Source organism: Phocoena phocoena, chromosome 16 (assembly GCF_963924675.1).
Source record: "Phocoena phocoena chromosome 16, mPhoPho1.1, whole genome shotgun sequence".
NCBI lineage: Eukaryota > Metazoa > Chordata > Mammalia > Artiodactyla > Phocoenidae > Phocoena > Phocoena phocoena.
The window spans coordinates 34931075-34949610 of NC_089234.1; the positions used below are offsets into that span (position 1 = coordinate 34931075).

The following is an 18536-nucleotide window of genomic DNA, read 5'->3' on the forward strand; positions in this document are numbered from 1 at the left end:
CTATTTCTGGGCTCTCTATTCTATCCCACTGATCCCTGTATTTATCTCTCCACTAATACCTCACAGTTTTGATTACTTGTAGCTATATGGTAAATCTTGAAATCAGGTAGACTGATTTCTCCCACTTTATTCTTTTTCAAAATTGTTTTTCTAGTTCCTCTGCCCTTCCACATAAATTTGAGAATAATTTTGTCTATAGCTGCTAAAAAAAAAAAAAGTTCATGGGATTTTGATACAAATTATACTAAATTTGTATATCAATTTGGGGAGAATTGGCATCTTTACTACATCGATTCTTCCCATCCCTGAACACAGTATGTCTCTCCACTTATTTAAGTCTTTTAAAATTTCTTTCATTAGCAATGTGTAATTCTTAGCATATAAGTCTTGTAATGCTTGCTAGATTTATACTTAAGTATTTTATTTTTAAATGTGATTATAAATGATATATATTTTAAATTTCAGTGTACACGTATTTATTGCTAACATAAACACAATTGGTTTTTGTATGTTATATCCTTCAACTTACTAAACTCGTCTATTAGTCCTAGGAGTTTTGTTGTTGATTTCTGGGGATTTTTTTATGTAGATAATTATGTCATCTGCAAATAGGGACAGTTTTATTTCTTACTTTCTGATCTGGATGGCTCTTCTTTTTCTTGCCTTATTTTGCTGACTAGAACTTCCAATGCTATGTTGAATAAGGGTGGTGAGAACAGACATCTTTTTGCATTGTTCCCAATCTTAAAAGGAGAAAGTATTTAGTCTTTCACCATTAAGTAAAATGTTAGCTGTACATTTTTTATAGATGCTCTTTACCAAGTTAAGGAAGATCTCCTCTATTCCTATTTTTTGAGACTTTCTTTTTGTTTTATGTTTTGTTTATTTTTTATTTTTTTTACCATGAATGGGTGTTGAATTTTGTCAACTGCTTTTGATATAATCACATGATTTGTATTATTAGACTGCTAATATAGTAAATTACATTGATTGATTTTCAAATATGGAAACAGTTTGCATTTCTGGAATAAACTCCACTTGATTATGGTGTATAATTGTTTTTATATATTGCTGAATTCTATTTGCTAATATTTTGTTAAAGATTGGTCTATAATTTTTTTTTACTATACTTGCTTGGTTTTGGTGTTGGAGTAACATTAGTTTCATAAAATGAAATGGGAAATGTTCTCTCCTTACCTACTTTGGGAAGAGACTGGATAAAACTGGTGTTAATTCTTTTCTGAACATTTGGTAGAATTCTCCAGTAAAACTGTCTGGACCTGATTTCTTTTTTAAGAGTTTTAAAATTATGAATTCAATTTCTTTAATATTTATAGGGCTATTCAAACTATATACTTCATACTGGATGAGCTGTGGTAGTTTGTATTTTTTTGAGGAATTGGTCAATTTCACGTAGGTTGTCAAATTTATGCAGAGTTGTTTGTGGCATCCCCCGCCCACCCTTTTTACTGCCTGTAGGGTCTGTTGTGATATCCCATTTCATTTGTGATATTGATGAGCTACGTCTTCTTTTTGTCAATTTTATGACAGAAGTTTGTCAATTTTATTCATTTGTTTAAAAAAAGCCCAGCTCTTTGCTTCACTGATTTTTCTCTTTTCTCTTTGTTACTGATTTTTTGTTCTTATCTTTATATTTCCTCCCTTCTATTTGCTTTGGGTTTCTTTTGATCTTCTTTTTCTAGGTTCTTAAAGTGGGAGCTTAGATGTTGGTTTTGAAACTTTCCCTTTTACCTAATGCATGCATTGATTGCTATACATTTCCCCTTTCCAAACTGCTTTAGAAGTATTTTGATATGCTGTATTTTAATCTTCATTCAGTTCCATTCATTTTTTAAAATTTTCCTAGAGACTTCCTCTTTAACCCATGGGTTATTTAAAAGTATGTTGTTTGGTTTCCAGGTGTTTGGAGATTTTCCTTTTATTTTCTGTTGTTGATTTCTAATTTGATGCAACTGTGGTCAGGGAACATATTCTGCATTATTTCAATTTTTAAAAATTACTGAGATTTGTTTTATGGTCCAGGATGTGGTCAGTGTTGGTACACATTCTGTGGGCACTTGAAAGGCATGTGTATTCTACTGTTGTTGGGTGGAACACAAATGTCTATTAGATCTTGTTGGTTGATGATGTTGTTGAGTTCTTCTACATTCTATATCTTTGCTGATTTTTCTGTCTAGGTCTATCAAACCCACAGTTACAGTTAGAGATTTCAACACCCAACTGTGGATTTTTCTGTTTCTCCTTTCACTTCTACCAGTTTTTGCTCTACATATTTTATAACTCTATTGTTTGGTATGTACACATTTATGATTGCTATATCTTCTTGACGATCATCCTTTTTATCACTACATAATATCCCTCTCTGCCTCCAGTAATTTTCTTTGTTCTAAGTCTACTTTATCTGATATTAATATAGCCATTACTGTATACCTTTTTCCATCCTTTCACTTTCAACCTGCCTATATTGCTACATTTGAATTGAGTTTCTTGTAGACAGCATATAGTTGGGGCATGTTTTTAACCTACTCTGCCAATCTCTGTCTTTTAATTGATGTATTTAGACCATTTACATTTAATATAATTATTGATATGTTAGGGCTTAAGTTCTACCATTTAATATTTTTGTTTTCTATTTGGTCGTTCTTATTTTTCCTGCCTCCCTGTGAGTTACTTGAACATTTTTTAGAATTCCATTTTGATTTATCTGTAGCATTACCGAAAGGTTGCTCTAGATGTTACATTACATACACATAACTTATTTTAGTCTACGGTGTCATTGTTTTACCAGCTGGAGTAAAGTGTAGAAATTGTATCTGCTTTTACATCTCTTTACACCTCTCTGTTTATAATTATATTAAGTATTTACTTACATACATTTAGAACCATACCAGTGTTATAATGTTTGTTTCCAGTGTCAACCATAATTTACAAAACGCAAAAGGAAAAGGAAAGTCTGTTGTACTACCTAGTTTTTGCTTATCATGTTATTTCTTTTTCTTGATGTTCAAGGTTCCTTCTTTTATTGTTTCTTTTCTGTTTAGGGAACCTCTTAATGCACTCTTTTAGACCATCTACTGGCAACAAATTCTGTTTGTTTTCTTCCATCTGAGAATGTCTTGATATCCTCTCCATTCCTGAAAAACATTTTCACCAGGTGTAGGATTCTGTGCCGGGAGTTCTCCCAGCAACTTCATTCTGGCCTCCATGGTTACTGATAAGAAATCTGCTGTTATTTGAAAGGTTTTCCCCTAGCAGTAAAGGCATCCTGTTTCTCTGGCTGCTTTTAAACATTTTGTTGCTGCTGTTTTTAGTTTTCAGAGGTCTAATTATGATATGAGTTGATGAGGATTTCTTTAGGCTCACCCTGTATGGGATTTGCTCAGCTTCTTGAACCTATAGGTTTATGTCTCTTGCCAAGTATGGGAAGCTTTCAATTACTTTTTGAGTACTTTTTCAGCCTACCCTCTTCTTCCTCTCCTTCTAAGACTCCAATGACAAGAATGTAATGTCTTTTATATATACTACCAAATGTAAAATAGATAGCTAGTGGGAAGCAGCTGCATAGCACAGGGAGATCAGCTCGGTGCTTTGTGACCACCTAGAGGGGTGGGATATGGAGGGTGGGAGGGAGATACAAGAGGGAGGAGATATGGGGATATATGTATATGTATAGCTGATTCACTTTGTTATAAACCAGAAACTAACACACCATTGTAAAGCAATTATACTCCAATAAAGATGTTAAAAAAAAAGAATGTAATGTCTTTTGTTATAGTCCCACAGGTCTCTGAGATGATTCTCTTTTTCTTTCCAGTCTATTTTCTCTTTATTGTTCAGACTGGGTAATTTCCATTGTTTTATATTCCAGCTCTTTAATTCCTGTCTCTTCCATTCTGCTGCTGAGTCTATCCACTAAGCATTTTACTTTGGTTACTGTATTTTGTCAAGTATTAATACTTCCAAACCAATAGAATAGACGAATATTATATAGATTCTAAATTCTACAATAATGAAATGTAATTCCATTCTAATGTAATCAGAATATATTTTCTACTAAGCAAACAGAATCATCAATCATCACAGCAGTAACACAGCTATAAGGTCCTCCTTCCTTCCTTATTCACTCTCCCAATTAAGCAGCTAACTTTGGATCTATCACTGACTTCAAATTTTATTAGTGTTAAGATATCTTTTTTTTAAATTTAATTTAATTTCTGGCTGCATTGGGTCTTTGTTGCTGTGTGCAGGCTTTCTCTAGTTGTGGCGAGCCGGGGCTACTCTTTTGTTGCGGTGCACAGGCCTCTCATTATGGTGGCTTCTCTTGTTGTGGAGCACGGGCTCTAGGTGCACGGGTTTCAGTAATTGTGGCATGCAGGCTCAGTAGTTGTGGCTCGTGGGCTCTACAGTGCAGGCTCAGTAGTTGTGGTGCATGGGCTTAGTTCCTCCGTGGCATGTGGATTCTTCCTGGACCAGGGATCAAATCCGTGTCCCCTGCATTGGCAGGCGGATTCTTAACCACTGTGCCACCAGGGAAGTCCCAAGAGTATCTTTTAAAATAACTTTTCACATCAGAAGATAGTACAGAGATGCCAATTTCTTATACTCAACAGCAATGGTTTTCAAACTTTACTGTTTATCAGAATCACCTGAAGACCTTGTTGAACTAAAACAAAGACTACTAGGCCCTCTCAGAGTTTGTGATTCAGTAGGTCTGGGGTGGGGCCCAAGAATCTGCATTTCTAACATGCAAGTCTGAGGATCACACTGAGAAATGTTGTTCAGTGGTTTAAGGAGAGAACAATGATGTCGACAACATAAAACAGATGATTAAATTTCTTTAATTTAGTTCTATAACTGAGTTTTAAACCCTTTATTAAATGTGGAAATAACTAATTTCTAGCAATTTGTACTTTAAGCACAAATTGGACAGAAGTTCAATTTATTAGTGAGTAAAATTTAGTATCTCTGTAAATTATTTGTTATGGGTTATGTTTGGCAATCATTATTAAAGGGAAAGAATGTTGCAGAAAAGAACCTCTCTCCAACACCAGTCTTTTATTATTATATTTTGAGGCTCCTCTACAGTTTCTCTTCCTCTTCACCAGGCTTACCCTTTCCTATCTCTTCCTGCACACCTTTCTCAACCTGGCTATAAACACTCACTATTAGAAACAAACAAACTCATTCATATATAAATTAACTTATTCACTCATAGAGCATATATGCACATTTTTATACCCACGCATTTTTATTAATACCATACTGAGGTGGAAGAGTGAAATTTTATTTAGTAAGAGAACTGGATTTTGGCAAAGACTGAGAGTGGGGAGATTCTTACATAAGAGAAATCGCAATGCCAAAGCCGAGAGGATTATAGGGTGAGGTTAGAATTAGAGGCCTAGATGGAATTTATTTTTAGTTTGGAAGGTAACTTGGACTGAAGAGTAATGCAGAATGCTAACGTACGATGTTAATGGGACTTGAGTCAGAAAGAAAGGCAGAATCCTTTGCTCACATTAGTGAATGAAAGCCAATCTACAGGATGTGACATTCAGCTATTAAGAAAGGAAGAATAACAGCTCACAGCTGCTCTCACGTCCCCGAATATCAAGGCATTGTTTCCAGAGACAGGCTTTCAGCCTGTTCTTGCAGATGGTTATTAAAATCTAATTCAAAAGAGAAAATCAATAACTGTGGTGATGAAGGATTAATTAAATCTCAAATCGATATTATAAATAGAACAGGCAAATCTTTGTTCTATCATATGCAGCTTTCTTTGCAATACAGAATATCGTAATACACTGAGAAAAGTCAAAATATATTTACCAGTGAACCTGTCATTTAGGTTTCATTCAGCCAATACTTGGGACTACTCTGAGGTAAATTGATAAACGGTAATCATTCTCCCTTTCTTTTAATATAGTGTTGCCAATTTTACTTGGTTGCTTAGAAACATTAAGTAAAACACTTAATGCCATGCAAGAAGAATAAGGGTTACGGTGGGGGCTGGTAGTGTATTTTTAAAAATGTGAAGATCATAATATAAGGATATATATGGGTGTGAGATTATTAGCCAAATTTTACCAGCTCACTGTTTTCAAGAAGCTAGTGCAGGTTGACTCTGGTTGGAGACAAGTAATATGTAGCTTTCCACAGCTGCACCACCAGGATGAAGACTGACACTGTAAACTGGTCATATGATTAGGAGACTGAAGACAGTTCCTGGTCGGCCAGCACAGGTAGCAAGAGCAGCATCAAAGGTCACAAGAGTCTCTATGTAGGTTAGGTGTCCAATAGGAGGAAACTGGGTCTCTGTTCTTTAACCCCCTACTGCTGGAGAGGAAACACTGATATAAAGGTTTGCTGCTGGTGGCACACTGTTGCAAAATGCTATACCCTAAATGTCATCCCAAATAATTTGTAATTAAATAAGTAATAAGTAATGGAGAAAGCACCAGCCTTGGAAGTAACGCCCTAGGTCCTGTTGCTGGCTAGGTTACTAACTTTCAGAACCGTGGACAAGTCAATGAAACTCCTTGGGCCTCAGCTGTGACATTATAAAATGAAACAGATGGCCTAAGTCTGTTGTTCCCAAGGCTCCTAAGAAGAACTTCAAGGGCCACCTCAGGGGAATGGTGCTGTGTTGACATGTCTACTCAGGGAAGCTCAGCTTTTCTCTGCTTAATATACAGATGGTCTGAGAAAAATTGTTTTTCAAAAAGTATTTTGCTCCGAAAATAAAAGTAACAAAAATATGTTTGAAAACCACTGGTTCAATAATTTCTAACTTCCATCTCTAAAACCTTTAAGAACAAAATGGACAGGACTTATAAACCGACCAAAAAAGGTAAAAATTCTCTATTATACAATATAATATAATGACCTATAATAGAAAAAGTGAAGGAGCCTGGAAACTTAACATGAATATGTCATTTAAACACCTGATTTTAGTTACAACCTCTTGCCCTATAACAGGGTAAAGGAAAAAGTTCTGAAATAAGCCTCAGAAGACCTGGCTTCTCTTTCTGGATCTGCATCTTACAATTCACATGATGTGGCACTTTTAAAATATGTCCATAAATTCTTTGATATTCCTCCCATCAAAAGATTGAGTCTAATTCTTTTCCCTTTGAACCTGGGCCAGCTTTAGTGGCTCTCTACGGATGAAAAATGTGGCAGAATGCTGTATGACTAGATTACAGAATAAAGCTGAACTTTCTATCACGTATAAAAACAAGTAGCAAAACTGAATCCTAAATTTACATGGAAGTAGGTGCTAGTAAACTATGAAATGTCAAATAAAACTCAACAAGGATCAAACAAAATCCGTATGTTGGAAAATTAACCCTTTAAATCAAAAAACTCAGGTGTAGAAGATATTTTACAACTCATAATTCTCCATTTTCTCAGTCTATATATGAGTAAACGAAGGGTCTCGAGGGCTAGGTTTAACGTCTAAGGTCCCAATGACAGCTACTAGTAGTAGTAAACTCAAAGACGCAGTTCTTATTTAGTATCATAATTGACAACCTGCGAGTGCTGGGCAGGCAATAAGCGAGCTACAATCTGAAGGATCCCTCTAGCAGTTCAGTACTCTGTACTGCTTCTGACTACTTCAGTAGTGGCAAGCCGTGGAAACAGGGAGAGACCAGAGTGGATTACTCATAACAGGTGGTGTTTACATCCTTGTCTATAGGATGACTTTTCTGAACATTTGGCAAAAAATAAAATTGAAGGTGGGAGAGAGAAAGGAAGAAAGAAGGGGAAAAAAAACCCCACTCTGACTCACAGGACTTTAGCCATCAGAGCCAAATAAAGTGACACATTCATTAGTGTTTGGAGATGTACTTTTTACTAAGTTCAATGGTATGTGTGTTTGTAAAACTACAATGAAAGCATACATAAAATGTTCTTTTATGGGTCTAGTTATAAAAATATTCAAAAGTCCTTTTTATACAAGGTTATCTCTAATAGAATAGATGCCCTATACTGGACGTATCTTAGAGAACTTATTGTAGCCTTGAGATAGGTTACAGGGTGAACTGGCCAGAAACCCAGAAAAAGTACCTCCCATATATTTCCTCATTCAGTAAATTATTTACTGAGTAAAGACTCTGTGTACCATGGACACTGGATCCTGGAGATACACAGAAATTGCAAAGGCACTTACTGTTGGACTCAACAATTCCACTTCTAAGAAATCCTACAGATAAACCTGCACAGGAACAAAATGACATATGTACAGAGCCATTCATTGTGGCATTGTTTTCAATAGCAAAAGACAAAAAGACAACTAAGTTATTTTAATAGGATCTTAGTAAGCACAACACAATGGAATATAACTATAAAAAAAGAGTAAGGAAGCTCTTTATGTACTGACATAGAAAGATATCCAGGGTAAATTAAGAAAAAACCCCAATGTGCTGGATAATGTGTAGGTAGTTACTTTATTTTAAGATAAAGTGGAAAATCAGAATGAATATTTATATTTGTTTTCATTTACATAATGAAACACAGGAAAGGATACAGAAGACAGCAGGGAAGAGTGTGAAAGTGAGACATCTGAAACATACCTAATTTTATAGTTTTGATTTTTGAAACACAGAAGTGTGCTATCCATTCAAAAAATTAACTTTAATATTAAAAAAATTAGACTAGGCTTTTCCCTCTCCAAAAAGAAGCTTAAGGAGTTTATAGACTAGTCAAGAGACAGACGAATCAACAAATCAATGCAGCAAGGTACTCTAAGTTCTTGACAGATATATCGCTCCCATAGGCATGGTTAAGAAAAGCTAAGTCCAAGATTACTGACGGACCTACAAAAGAATCTTGGAGATTTAGTCCAAAATCAATTCATTCTCCCAGGAATCCTGGAAATGGGGTCATTTGAGGCCTTGGAGATACTTTTTCTAAGATGGAAATCCTATAGCAGTTATTGTGAGTACTTTTCTCTCCCCAGATGGCAAGTCCTGTGCTGGGTTTCTTCTCACAGTTTGTTTCCCTGTCTGCCTCTAAAGCTGCTTTTGGAGAAACTGTGAAAACTCTGTGGCACTTCACCTGCGAATAGATCACAGCATCCCACCACACACAGATCCAGCACCATCTGAGCTGAAGACCACTCTGTTCTCTTGGCTCTTTCAGAGCAGCAAAGAGCATGGGATGCAATTCTCCAGAGCGTGTAAAAATTGCACAGTTCATTATGTCACCTCAGGGCTCTTCTAGAGTAAACTCATAAAACAGACTGAGCTGGGAGAGGAACAGTGCCCCGGAGCACTGTCAGAGTTAACGTCAACTCTTTCTGAATTACCAAGAGCGCAAAGATATTTTAAAAGGTTTGGAGAGGAATTATTTCCTTTCTTTTAAAGATGGTCTGTGCTGTTTAAAGATGTTTTAAATAATCTGACAGGAGCACAATCACTGTAGAAAGGAAGGTACAAAAGAGTAAGAGAGGATGTAGTGCTTACCACCCCACACCATTACTTACCATTTACATTGTTTTTCTGAAGATGTATCATCTCCAGCAGCTGTTATAGTAGGTAAAACTCCCACACTTGTCTGATCTTTAAAAGGACAGCCAACTCGAGAGGCATACCTAGTCATGTGATCTACAGGGAGGAAAGGCATCCCTCAGCTGTTAGGTAAACCCACGCTGGGCTTTTGCAGCTTCTCTAATACCATTTGAAGATCAGACGGGGAGACAAGCTGTTAGAGAATACCCAGCACAGGTCCCGCTAGAGGGAGGGAAATTGTAATAAATGCCAAGAATGAGGCATCTTTGAGGAAACAAACTTATTGGCAAGAGAGGCTTCGCAAAAGATCATGGAATTATAAACACGCTTACATTTGGAAGACTTTGTCTAACTTCCCACTCAATAAAAGACTTCTTTTGCAGCAGTCTTGACATATGAACTCCATGCCGAATTCAACCAGCATCCAGACAGAACAGCTAGGAGAAGTCAGCACTAGGAGTTCCAACATGGTAAAGGAAGTCTGCTAACAGGCCTATTCCTATAGAGTGACATATATACAAATACTCCAAGTTTAGGGTCGGGCTGACTGCAGATTCCACAATAATGGAACAGATGAGAGGGAAGCAGACAAGTGGCGGGAGCCCAAGTAGGTGGACCACATTCTGAATCAATACATGCACCCAGGGAGGAGACAGGCAGGTGTGGGCAACATGCTGGTGAGCTGGGCTCAGAGATTAAGATAGTAGCAGTGTAGAAAGAATGGAGTATAGTGTCAGTGGGAATCAAAAGCTAAGGAATTTGAACAAACAGCCCAAACGAAGAAGGTTATGGCTATGCATCCTTTCCTTTTGATTCCCTATCATTCTCCTTAGCAGACAATTCAGTGTTCATAAGGTTTCTAACCCTCTGCTGTGGGCTGAACTGTGTCAGCCAGAAAGATATGTTAAAGTCCTAAACCCCCAGGACCTGTTAATGTGACTTTATTTGGAAATAAGGTCTTTGTAGTTGTAACTAAATTAAGATGAGGTCATACTGGATTGGGATGGGCCCTAATCCAGTGACTGGTGTCCTTACAAGAAGAGAGAAATTTGGGCACAGAAAGACATACAGGAGAGAAGGCCATGTAAAGATAGAGGCAGAGATTGCAGTGAGGCATCTACAAGCCAAGGGACACCAAGAATTGCTGGCAACCAGCAGAAGCTAGGACAGAGGCATGGAACAGATTCTCCCTCAGAAGCTTCAAAAGGAACCAACCCGGCCAATACCTGCAGTTTAGACTTATAGCCTCCAGAACCAGGAGAGAACAAATTTCTATTGTTTTAAGCCACCAAGTCTGTGGTGCTTTATTGCAGAAGCCCTAGGAAACTAACACATTCTCCAAGTAGATGACTAAATTCATGGCAAGAAAAACTTCCATTTCCTTCTCCTACTCCCTCTCTTCCCTCAAGTCCATAGTCTGAGCAAGAAGTGCCCTTCTTTCCTTGCTGGAGCCAACACCTCAACCCCTGTGCTTGTCTTCATCCTGGATCCTATTCTCTCTGTTCATTTTATTATTTTACGTTCCTACTGCAACTTTAACCTCTCCCTGTGCCAGATCTTTTTGCTTGACCACACTACCCTGCAAGATTCCACTGTTCTAGTTTCTGCTTTATAACACACCATTGTAAAGCAATTATACTCCAATAAAGATGTTAAAAAAATATTTTTTTGACTTGGCTTTAAAAAAAAAAAAATTCCACTGTTCTTTCTTTCTTCCTTCCAGTTCAAGCTACTCTAAAGGCTGTCTACACTGCCCCTAGATTCTTACCAGATTAGTGGTAACACCATTTATCAGCTCACAGCTCTTTAAGTCAGAGGTCTTGGTGGGTGTGGCTGGGTTTTCTACTTGGGGGTCTCTCAAGGTGGAAGCTGGGCTGGACTCTGGGGAAGAATCCTCCTCCGAGGTCCTCAGGTTGCTGGCGGAACTCACTGTTTGCAGTTGAGGCTGAGGTCCCGTCTCCTTGCTGACTGTCAGCCAGGGCTGCTCTCAGCTTCCAGGGACCCTCACAGGTTGCCACGGGCTGCCCCCAGGCCCTTTGGCGGTATCCCAGCCTACTGTTTCAGGGCTGGCAGCAGGATCCCTTGTGTCAAATCCCCTTAGTGCTTCCAGTGCCTCTGCCTTTGTCTTCTGCAACCAGTGGGAGAAAGCTCTCTGCTTGTAAAGGCCTCATGTTACAAGGTTTTGCCTACCTGGATAATCTCCCTATTTTAAGGTCAACCAATTAGTAGCCTTAATTAGATCTACCCTTAACTTTTTACAATTTGAATTCTCCTCATCCCATCCTACTGAAACTGTTCTCAAAGTCACCATAAACACATTAACCAACAAATCCTTGGCTCTGCCGCAGTGCTTACTCATCTTGTCCTCTCTTACCAATGGCGTTATTGACTAAATCCTCTTCTTTAAATTTTCTTTTCCCTTGAATTTCCAAGTCATAGCACAACCTGGGTCTCTTAGCTCCTTCAGGGCTCATTTCCTTTTCTTTTTACCAACTCTCCTTCTTTTAAACTACCTTTGACTCTCTTTTCCTTTTTCTGTCTCTGCCATTCATTAGCTACATAAATTCATGCAGGGCAAGCACTTACAACTCTCTGTGGCTTAAGTTTCCTTACCCTTGGACTAGGAAAATAATTCCTATCTCAGGCTGCTGTAGGGACTCCTGGAGTCTATATCTGTACAGTGCTTGGAATTGTGCCCGACACGCAGTGGGCACTATATGAAGTCGCTGGTGTGGCTGCTGGTGTTACTGCTCTGGTGCGCCCACTCGCACAGCTCCTTCCAGTCCCGAGTTCTCTCTTGTTTCATCCTATGCGATAAATACTTGCTAAGATCCCCTGATGAATAAGGGGACTGTCCTAGGCTCTGCAGGGGTTACAAAGGTATTTATTCCCTCATGAAACATACAGTCTAGGAGATTAAAGTACACAAGTGATACTACACAAGGTTGAGAGACTAAAAGAGATGAGAAAAAAAACCCTAAATTGTAAGAAGGGAAGAATTACATCTGGTTAGGGAGAATCAGTAAAGGTTTAGTAAAAAGGTAGCTTTGAAGAACAGACAGGATCTGACAGGTAGAGAAGAGGGGACAGAGTGTTCCAGGCAGTGGGAAAAAATTGCAAAAACTGTGGTAAAAAGGTGTGAGGCATCCCAGAGAATAGTTGAAATGTAAGTATGTAGGAGAAAGACGGGAGATGAAGTTGAAAAGCTGTCATATTACGAATATCCTTGCGTGTCAAGGTAAAAAATTTTTATTTAATTTTGGAAGCTAGGGAGTATGGAGATGATGTAATTAGAGTTGTGTGATTAATGTGATATGATTAATCAGCCAAGAGAAACAAGTCAATCAGGAGTTTCCTCTGTCTCTCAGAACAAGAGTTCTGTTGTCAGAAAATGTGGGATTGAATTGTGGTTCTGTCACTTAGCAGCATGACTGTGGCCAAGTCACTTACCCTGTCTGAGCCAATTCTCTTATGGGTGTGAGAAGCAGAATTTTAAGATGGCTGGACGATTCTCAGCCTCCTGGTGTTCCATCCTGATCACCTTGCATAACATGACAAAAGGGGTTGTGCAGATCTAATTAAGGCTACTAACTGCTTGACCTTAAAATAGGGAGATTATCCAGGTAGGCAAAACCTTGTAACGTGAGGCCTTTACAAGTAGAGAGCTTTCTCCCACTGGTTGCAGAAGGCAAAGGCAGAGGCACTGGAAGCACTAAGGGGATTCGACACAAGGGATCCTGCTGCCAGCCCTGAAACAGTAGGCTGGGATACCGCCAAAGGGCCTGGGGGCAGCCCGTGGCAACCTGTGAGGGTCCCTGGAAGCTGAGAGCAGCCCTGACTGACAGTCAGCGAGGAGACGGGACCTCAGTCTCAACTGCATACAGTGAGTTCTGCCAGCAACCTGAGGACCTTGGAGGAGGATTCTTCCCCAGAGTCCAGCCCAGCTTCCACCTTGAGAGACTCCCAAGTAGAAAACCCAGCCACACCCACCAAGACCTCTAACTTAAAGAGCTGTGAGCTAATAAATGGTGTTGTTTTTAAGATATTACGTTTGTGATAATTCGTTCAGCAGCAACAGAAAACTATATGGCAATGATTCTAATACCTATTCTATTTTATGTGATTGCTCAAAGAAAATTACATGAAAGGTTTCCCTAAATTGTAAATATTATACAAATAAAGGTTACAGTTAGTATCTAGTTCATGTCTAAAATAGAAATCATCCCTCTGAACTCCTCTCCCCCATCAAATAGGCTCACTTTATTTACTTATGGTATAATGGTATCACAATTATAAGTTTGTTTTGTTGTGGGTTGCAGGACTGTGACATACGGGCACTGGTGACTCCTTAGAATAAGACTGAGGTAATGAAATATGCTTGTGTGTGTGTATGTAAATAAAAGAAGAAAGACCCCGAATAGCCAAAGCAATCTTGAGGGAAAAAAATGGGCCTGGAGGAATCAGACTCCCTGACTTCAGACTATACTACGAAGCTACAGTAATCAAGACAATATGGTACTGGCACAAAAACAGAAATGTTGATCAATGGAACAGGATAGAAAGCCCAGAGATAAACCTACACACCTATGGCCAACTAATCTATGACAAAGGAGGCAAGGCTATACAATGGAGAAAAGACAGTCTCTTCAATAAGTGGTGCTGGAAAACTGGACAGCTACATGTAAAAGAATGAAATTAGGACACTCCCTAACACCGTACACAAGAATAAACTCAAAACAGATTAGAGACCTAAATGTAAGGCCAGACACTATAAAACTCTTAGAGGAAAACATAGGCAGAACACTCCATGACATAAATCACAGCAAGGTCATTTTTGACCCACCTCCTAGAGTAATGGAAATAAAAACAAAAATAAACAAATGGGATCTAAAGAAATTTAAAAGCTTTTGCACAGCAAAGGAAACTATAAACAAGACAAAAAGTCAACCCTCAGAATGGGAGAAAATATTTGCAAACGAATCAATGGACAAAATATTAATCTCCAAAATATACAAACAGCTCATGCAGCTCAGTATTAAAAAAACCAACAACCCAGTCAAAAAATGGGCAGAAGACCTAAATAGACGTTTCTCCAAAGAAGACTACAGATGGCCAAGAGGCACATGAAAAGATGCTCAACATCACTAATTATTAGAGAAATGCAAATCAAAACTACAATGAGGTATCACCTCACACAGGTTAGAATGGGCATCATCAGAAAATCTAGGAGCAACAAATGCTGGAGAGGGTGTGGAGAAAAGAGAACCCTCTTGCACTGCTGGTGGGAATGTAAATTGATAGAGCCATTATGGAGAACAGTATGGAGGTTCCTCAAAAACTAAAAATAGAATCACCATATGACCCAGCAATCCCACTACTGGGCATATACCCTGAGAAAACCATAATTCAAAAAGACACATGCACTCCAATGTTCACTGCAGCACTATTTACAATAGCCAGGTCATGGAAGCAACCTAAATGCCCACTGATAGACGAATGGATAAAGAAGATGTGGTACATATATACAATGGAATATTACTCAGCCATTAAAAGAAACAAAATTGGGTCATTTGTAGAGACGTGGATGGACCAAGAGACTGTCATACAGGGTGAAGTAAGTCCGAAAGAGAAAAACAAATATCGTACATTAACGCATATATGTGGAATCTAGAAAAATGGTACAGATGAACTGGTTTGCAAGGCAGAAATAGAGACACAGATGTAGAGAACAAATGTATGGACACCAAGGGGGGAAAGTGGGGCAGGGGTGGTGGTGGTGGTGGTGGTGGGATGAATTGGGAGATTGGGGTTGACATATATACACTAATATGTATAAAACAGATAACTAGTAAGAACCTGCTGTATAAAAAAATAAATTAAATTAAATCTAAAAAAATAAAAGAAGAAAGAAATTATCAAAGGCAAAGGTTGATAAATGAGACAATATAAATACTAACTTGCAAGAGTGTAGAATAGGTCTAGCAATCCTTTGGAGTGTCAACAGAAAATATGTGCAAGAATAATTTATGCCATGTGCAGCTTATGGACACAGCAATTTACCAGGAACAAGGTCCTTAAACATTCTGAGGTTTGTTGTTTTTTGTCCAGGTGTGAGGGACATCTAAACCTTTGCAGATTTGTTTTGTTTCATTACAGGGTAAGGGGCACTTAAAATTATGCAAGTAGTATATGTTCCCTGTGATAAAACAATATAGAGTTGTATAAAGAAATCGAGCATATTAATAATATCCACCCAATCCTACTTTCCTGAGGAAACCATTAACAGGCTCGTGGGCATCCTTCCATACTTCTTTATTCTGCTCAAAGAAGTATAAAAGGTTTCCCCACACTTAAAAAAATTGGAGTCATATTCTACCTATTACTGTGTAACTTGCATTTTTCATCTTACAATGTATTATAAGTATTTCTCCTAGAAAATTTATATACCTGTCATCTCTTAATAAAAGCATGGTATTTACAATATGGATTACCATAATTTAGTCAACCAATTCATTTAGATTGCTTCAAATACCACTATTATAAACAATGTACATTCTTTCCATAGGTCTTTCAACATACGTTATTTCCTTAGAATAAATTCCTAGAAATGTAACACTGGATCAGCGAGTACATGAACATTTAAAAAATTGAATGTATGTCAAATAATTTGCTCTCCAGAAAAGTTGTGTCAATTTCCAAGCCCTCTACTCATAAAAGTGCCCATTTTCACACTCCCTAGACAACCCCACAGATACACGTCTTCATTCTCTGCCACTGAGTAGGGAAATGTTAACTATTTGTTTTAATCTGTACTTCCTTTAATACTAGTGAGACTGAGCATCCTTTCACGTGTATTTATTATTCATATTTCCTTTTTTGATGGGTCTGTTCATACACTTTGTCTTTTTTTCCTAATGAAATCTTCATTTTACTGATTTATTAATGATCTCTATGATTCAAGGATTTGTTTTCACTGACTATGACATCTTACTTTAACTTTATTTATGACATTCTAAAATTCCTATAGAACTTTTAAATTTTCTTATGTCTTCAAACTTTTCAATTTTTTTGTTTTATGGCTGTTCACATTGCTATCATTCCAAGAATTTTATTATAAAAACAATTTCCTGTGTTTTCTTCTAGTACTTTTGTAGTTTTTAAAAATCTAAAGTTACCATTTTCAAAAAGTTGGCTAGTTGGCCTAATTTCATCTTTTGAATAATTTAATATCATTTATATACGTTATGTTTTACTGATCCATCTCCATGTATTTGGTTACCTTGGTGGTAGTCCTACCATTGGTACAGTTTTATAATATATAGTAATACGAAGGAATGGGTTCCCTCATTACTTTTCCTTGCATTCTCTCATTTATTCTTATAAATCAAATAGAGCATCATTTTCTTAAGTTTCCCCCAAAAAAACTGTTGAAAAATTCATTAAATGTTAGAGAATAAATCGGGTGTATCTGAGATCTCTATGATATTTAAGTTTTTCCATTCAAACCATCTTTTAGTCTCTTGATAAAGTTTCATAGTTTTTCTTCGTATAGGTTTTGCTCACTTTCTCCTTGGTTTATTTCTAAATATTTCATATATTTCCCATCAACTCTTCTGATTGATTACTGCTCAAATAATGGAAATCTACTGAATTTTTGTATGTTTATATTGTGTCAGGCTCCCTAACCAAACTTTCTTATTCATGAGCTTTGTATGTGATTCTCTTACTCTAGGTAACAATTACCTAAAAATAATGATTTTGCTCCTTTTTGTAAATATTTATAGCTTATTTTTTATTGTATTAACTAACTAGACCTAGTAGAACAACACTGAATAATTAAAATCTACTTTTTAATAGTTCAATAATATACTTGCGCCAAGATACACATACTACATATACTTTTAATAATTGTAACTACATTAATTTTTAAAATTCAATTTTTTTTACCATTCTTGATGTTAGGGAAAACAAGATGTGTAGGTGAACTTCTGTTTTCAGCGGCTTCTTTCTTCTGGTTAACAGTTGAAATAAAACTGCTGGAAGTAGAAATCTGGCCTTTGGATCCCCTGTCCAAACCCTAAAAACAGAAAAGTTAACATTGCAGCATAATTCCTAGTCACTCTATTTAAATTATTTTACTGCAAAAATCATAAACATTTAAAAGAGAGATTTTAATCTGATGATAGATGCACGATAGATAGATAGATAAAACCTGTATATATTATTGACTTACCTTTTCCAGGACCAAATTGTTTTAAGTATAAAAGGAAAACAGTCATGCCATCTAACTGCTTACAGGTTGATAAAGTTTGGAAATGGGGATAATAACAGTACCTCACAGGGTTACTGTGAGGTTTAACTGAGATAATGCATGTAAAACAATGAGCACAGTTCCTTGCCCACAGTACACGTTTCATTCATGTTATCTGCTATTTTAACTTGGTATTTAGGTAACACTGTTTTTGTGACCTCCACAAATATTTTTTCAGTAGTTAACATGCATATGATACTTCGCAGGTTGATTGATTAAAAAGGTTTTCTAGTCTTGATGCAACTTCAAAAGCTCAGGTCAAAAGATAAATCTTTTAGAGCTCATTTATTTCTCTAAACACGCGATTGGACTTTGGGTGTAAGGAGACTTAAGAAAAATATGGCTAGGCATTCTTTGCTTTCAGAGTAGAGAGTTTTTCATTTCCTCCTTCCTCATTTACCAGACTGATTTCCACTTAGCTTTTTAGAATCAACTCAGATACCATGTTGCAAAAACATTTACACTCACCAAATATTCACTTTCCCACATCGCCCACTCTCTTACAGCTAAATGGAGCCATCTGATTAATTCTAACATGCCAGAAGCAGAAGTGATGTCTGCCATTTTGGGACCAGAAAGTACTGATGCATTTAAGGCTGGTGGGAGAATCTCCAGTTCCTCTCTTTTCTTCCACTGTAATAATCCCAGAGGCTACAAGCTGAGATGCTAGAGCACTCGTTGGCTTGGGTCCCCGA

The 18536-nt window shown here is 37.4% G+C and overlaps 1 protein-coding gene across 2 annotated transcripts in view; it reads right to left on the minus strand.

The window, feature by feature from the left end:
• The window catches only part of HECTD2 (HECT domain E3 ubiquitin protein ligase 2), a 77474-nt gene that overhangs the window by 47472 nt on the left and 11466 nt on the right, over positions 1-18536 (minus strand). For both annotated transcript variants that reach the window (XM_065894132.1, XM_065894131.1), the window contains exon 2: positions 17478-17607. In XM_065894132.1, the coding sequence (XP_065750204.1) occupies positions 17478-17607 (130 nt within the window). The remainder of the gene's footprint in view (positions 1-17477; positions 17608-18536) is intronic.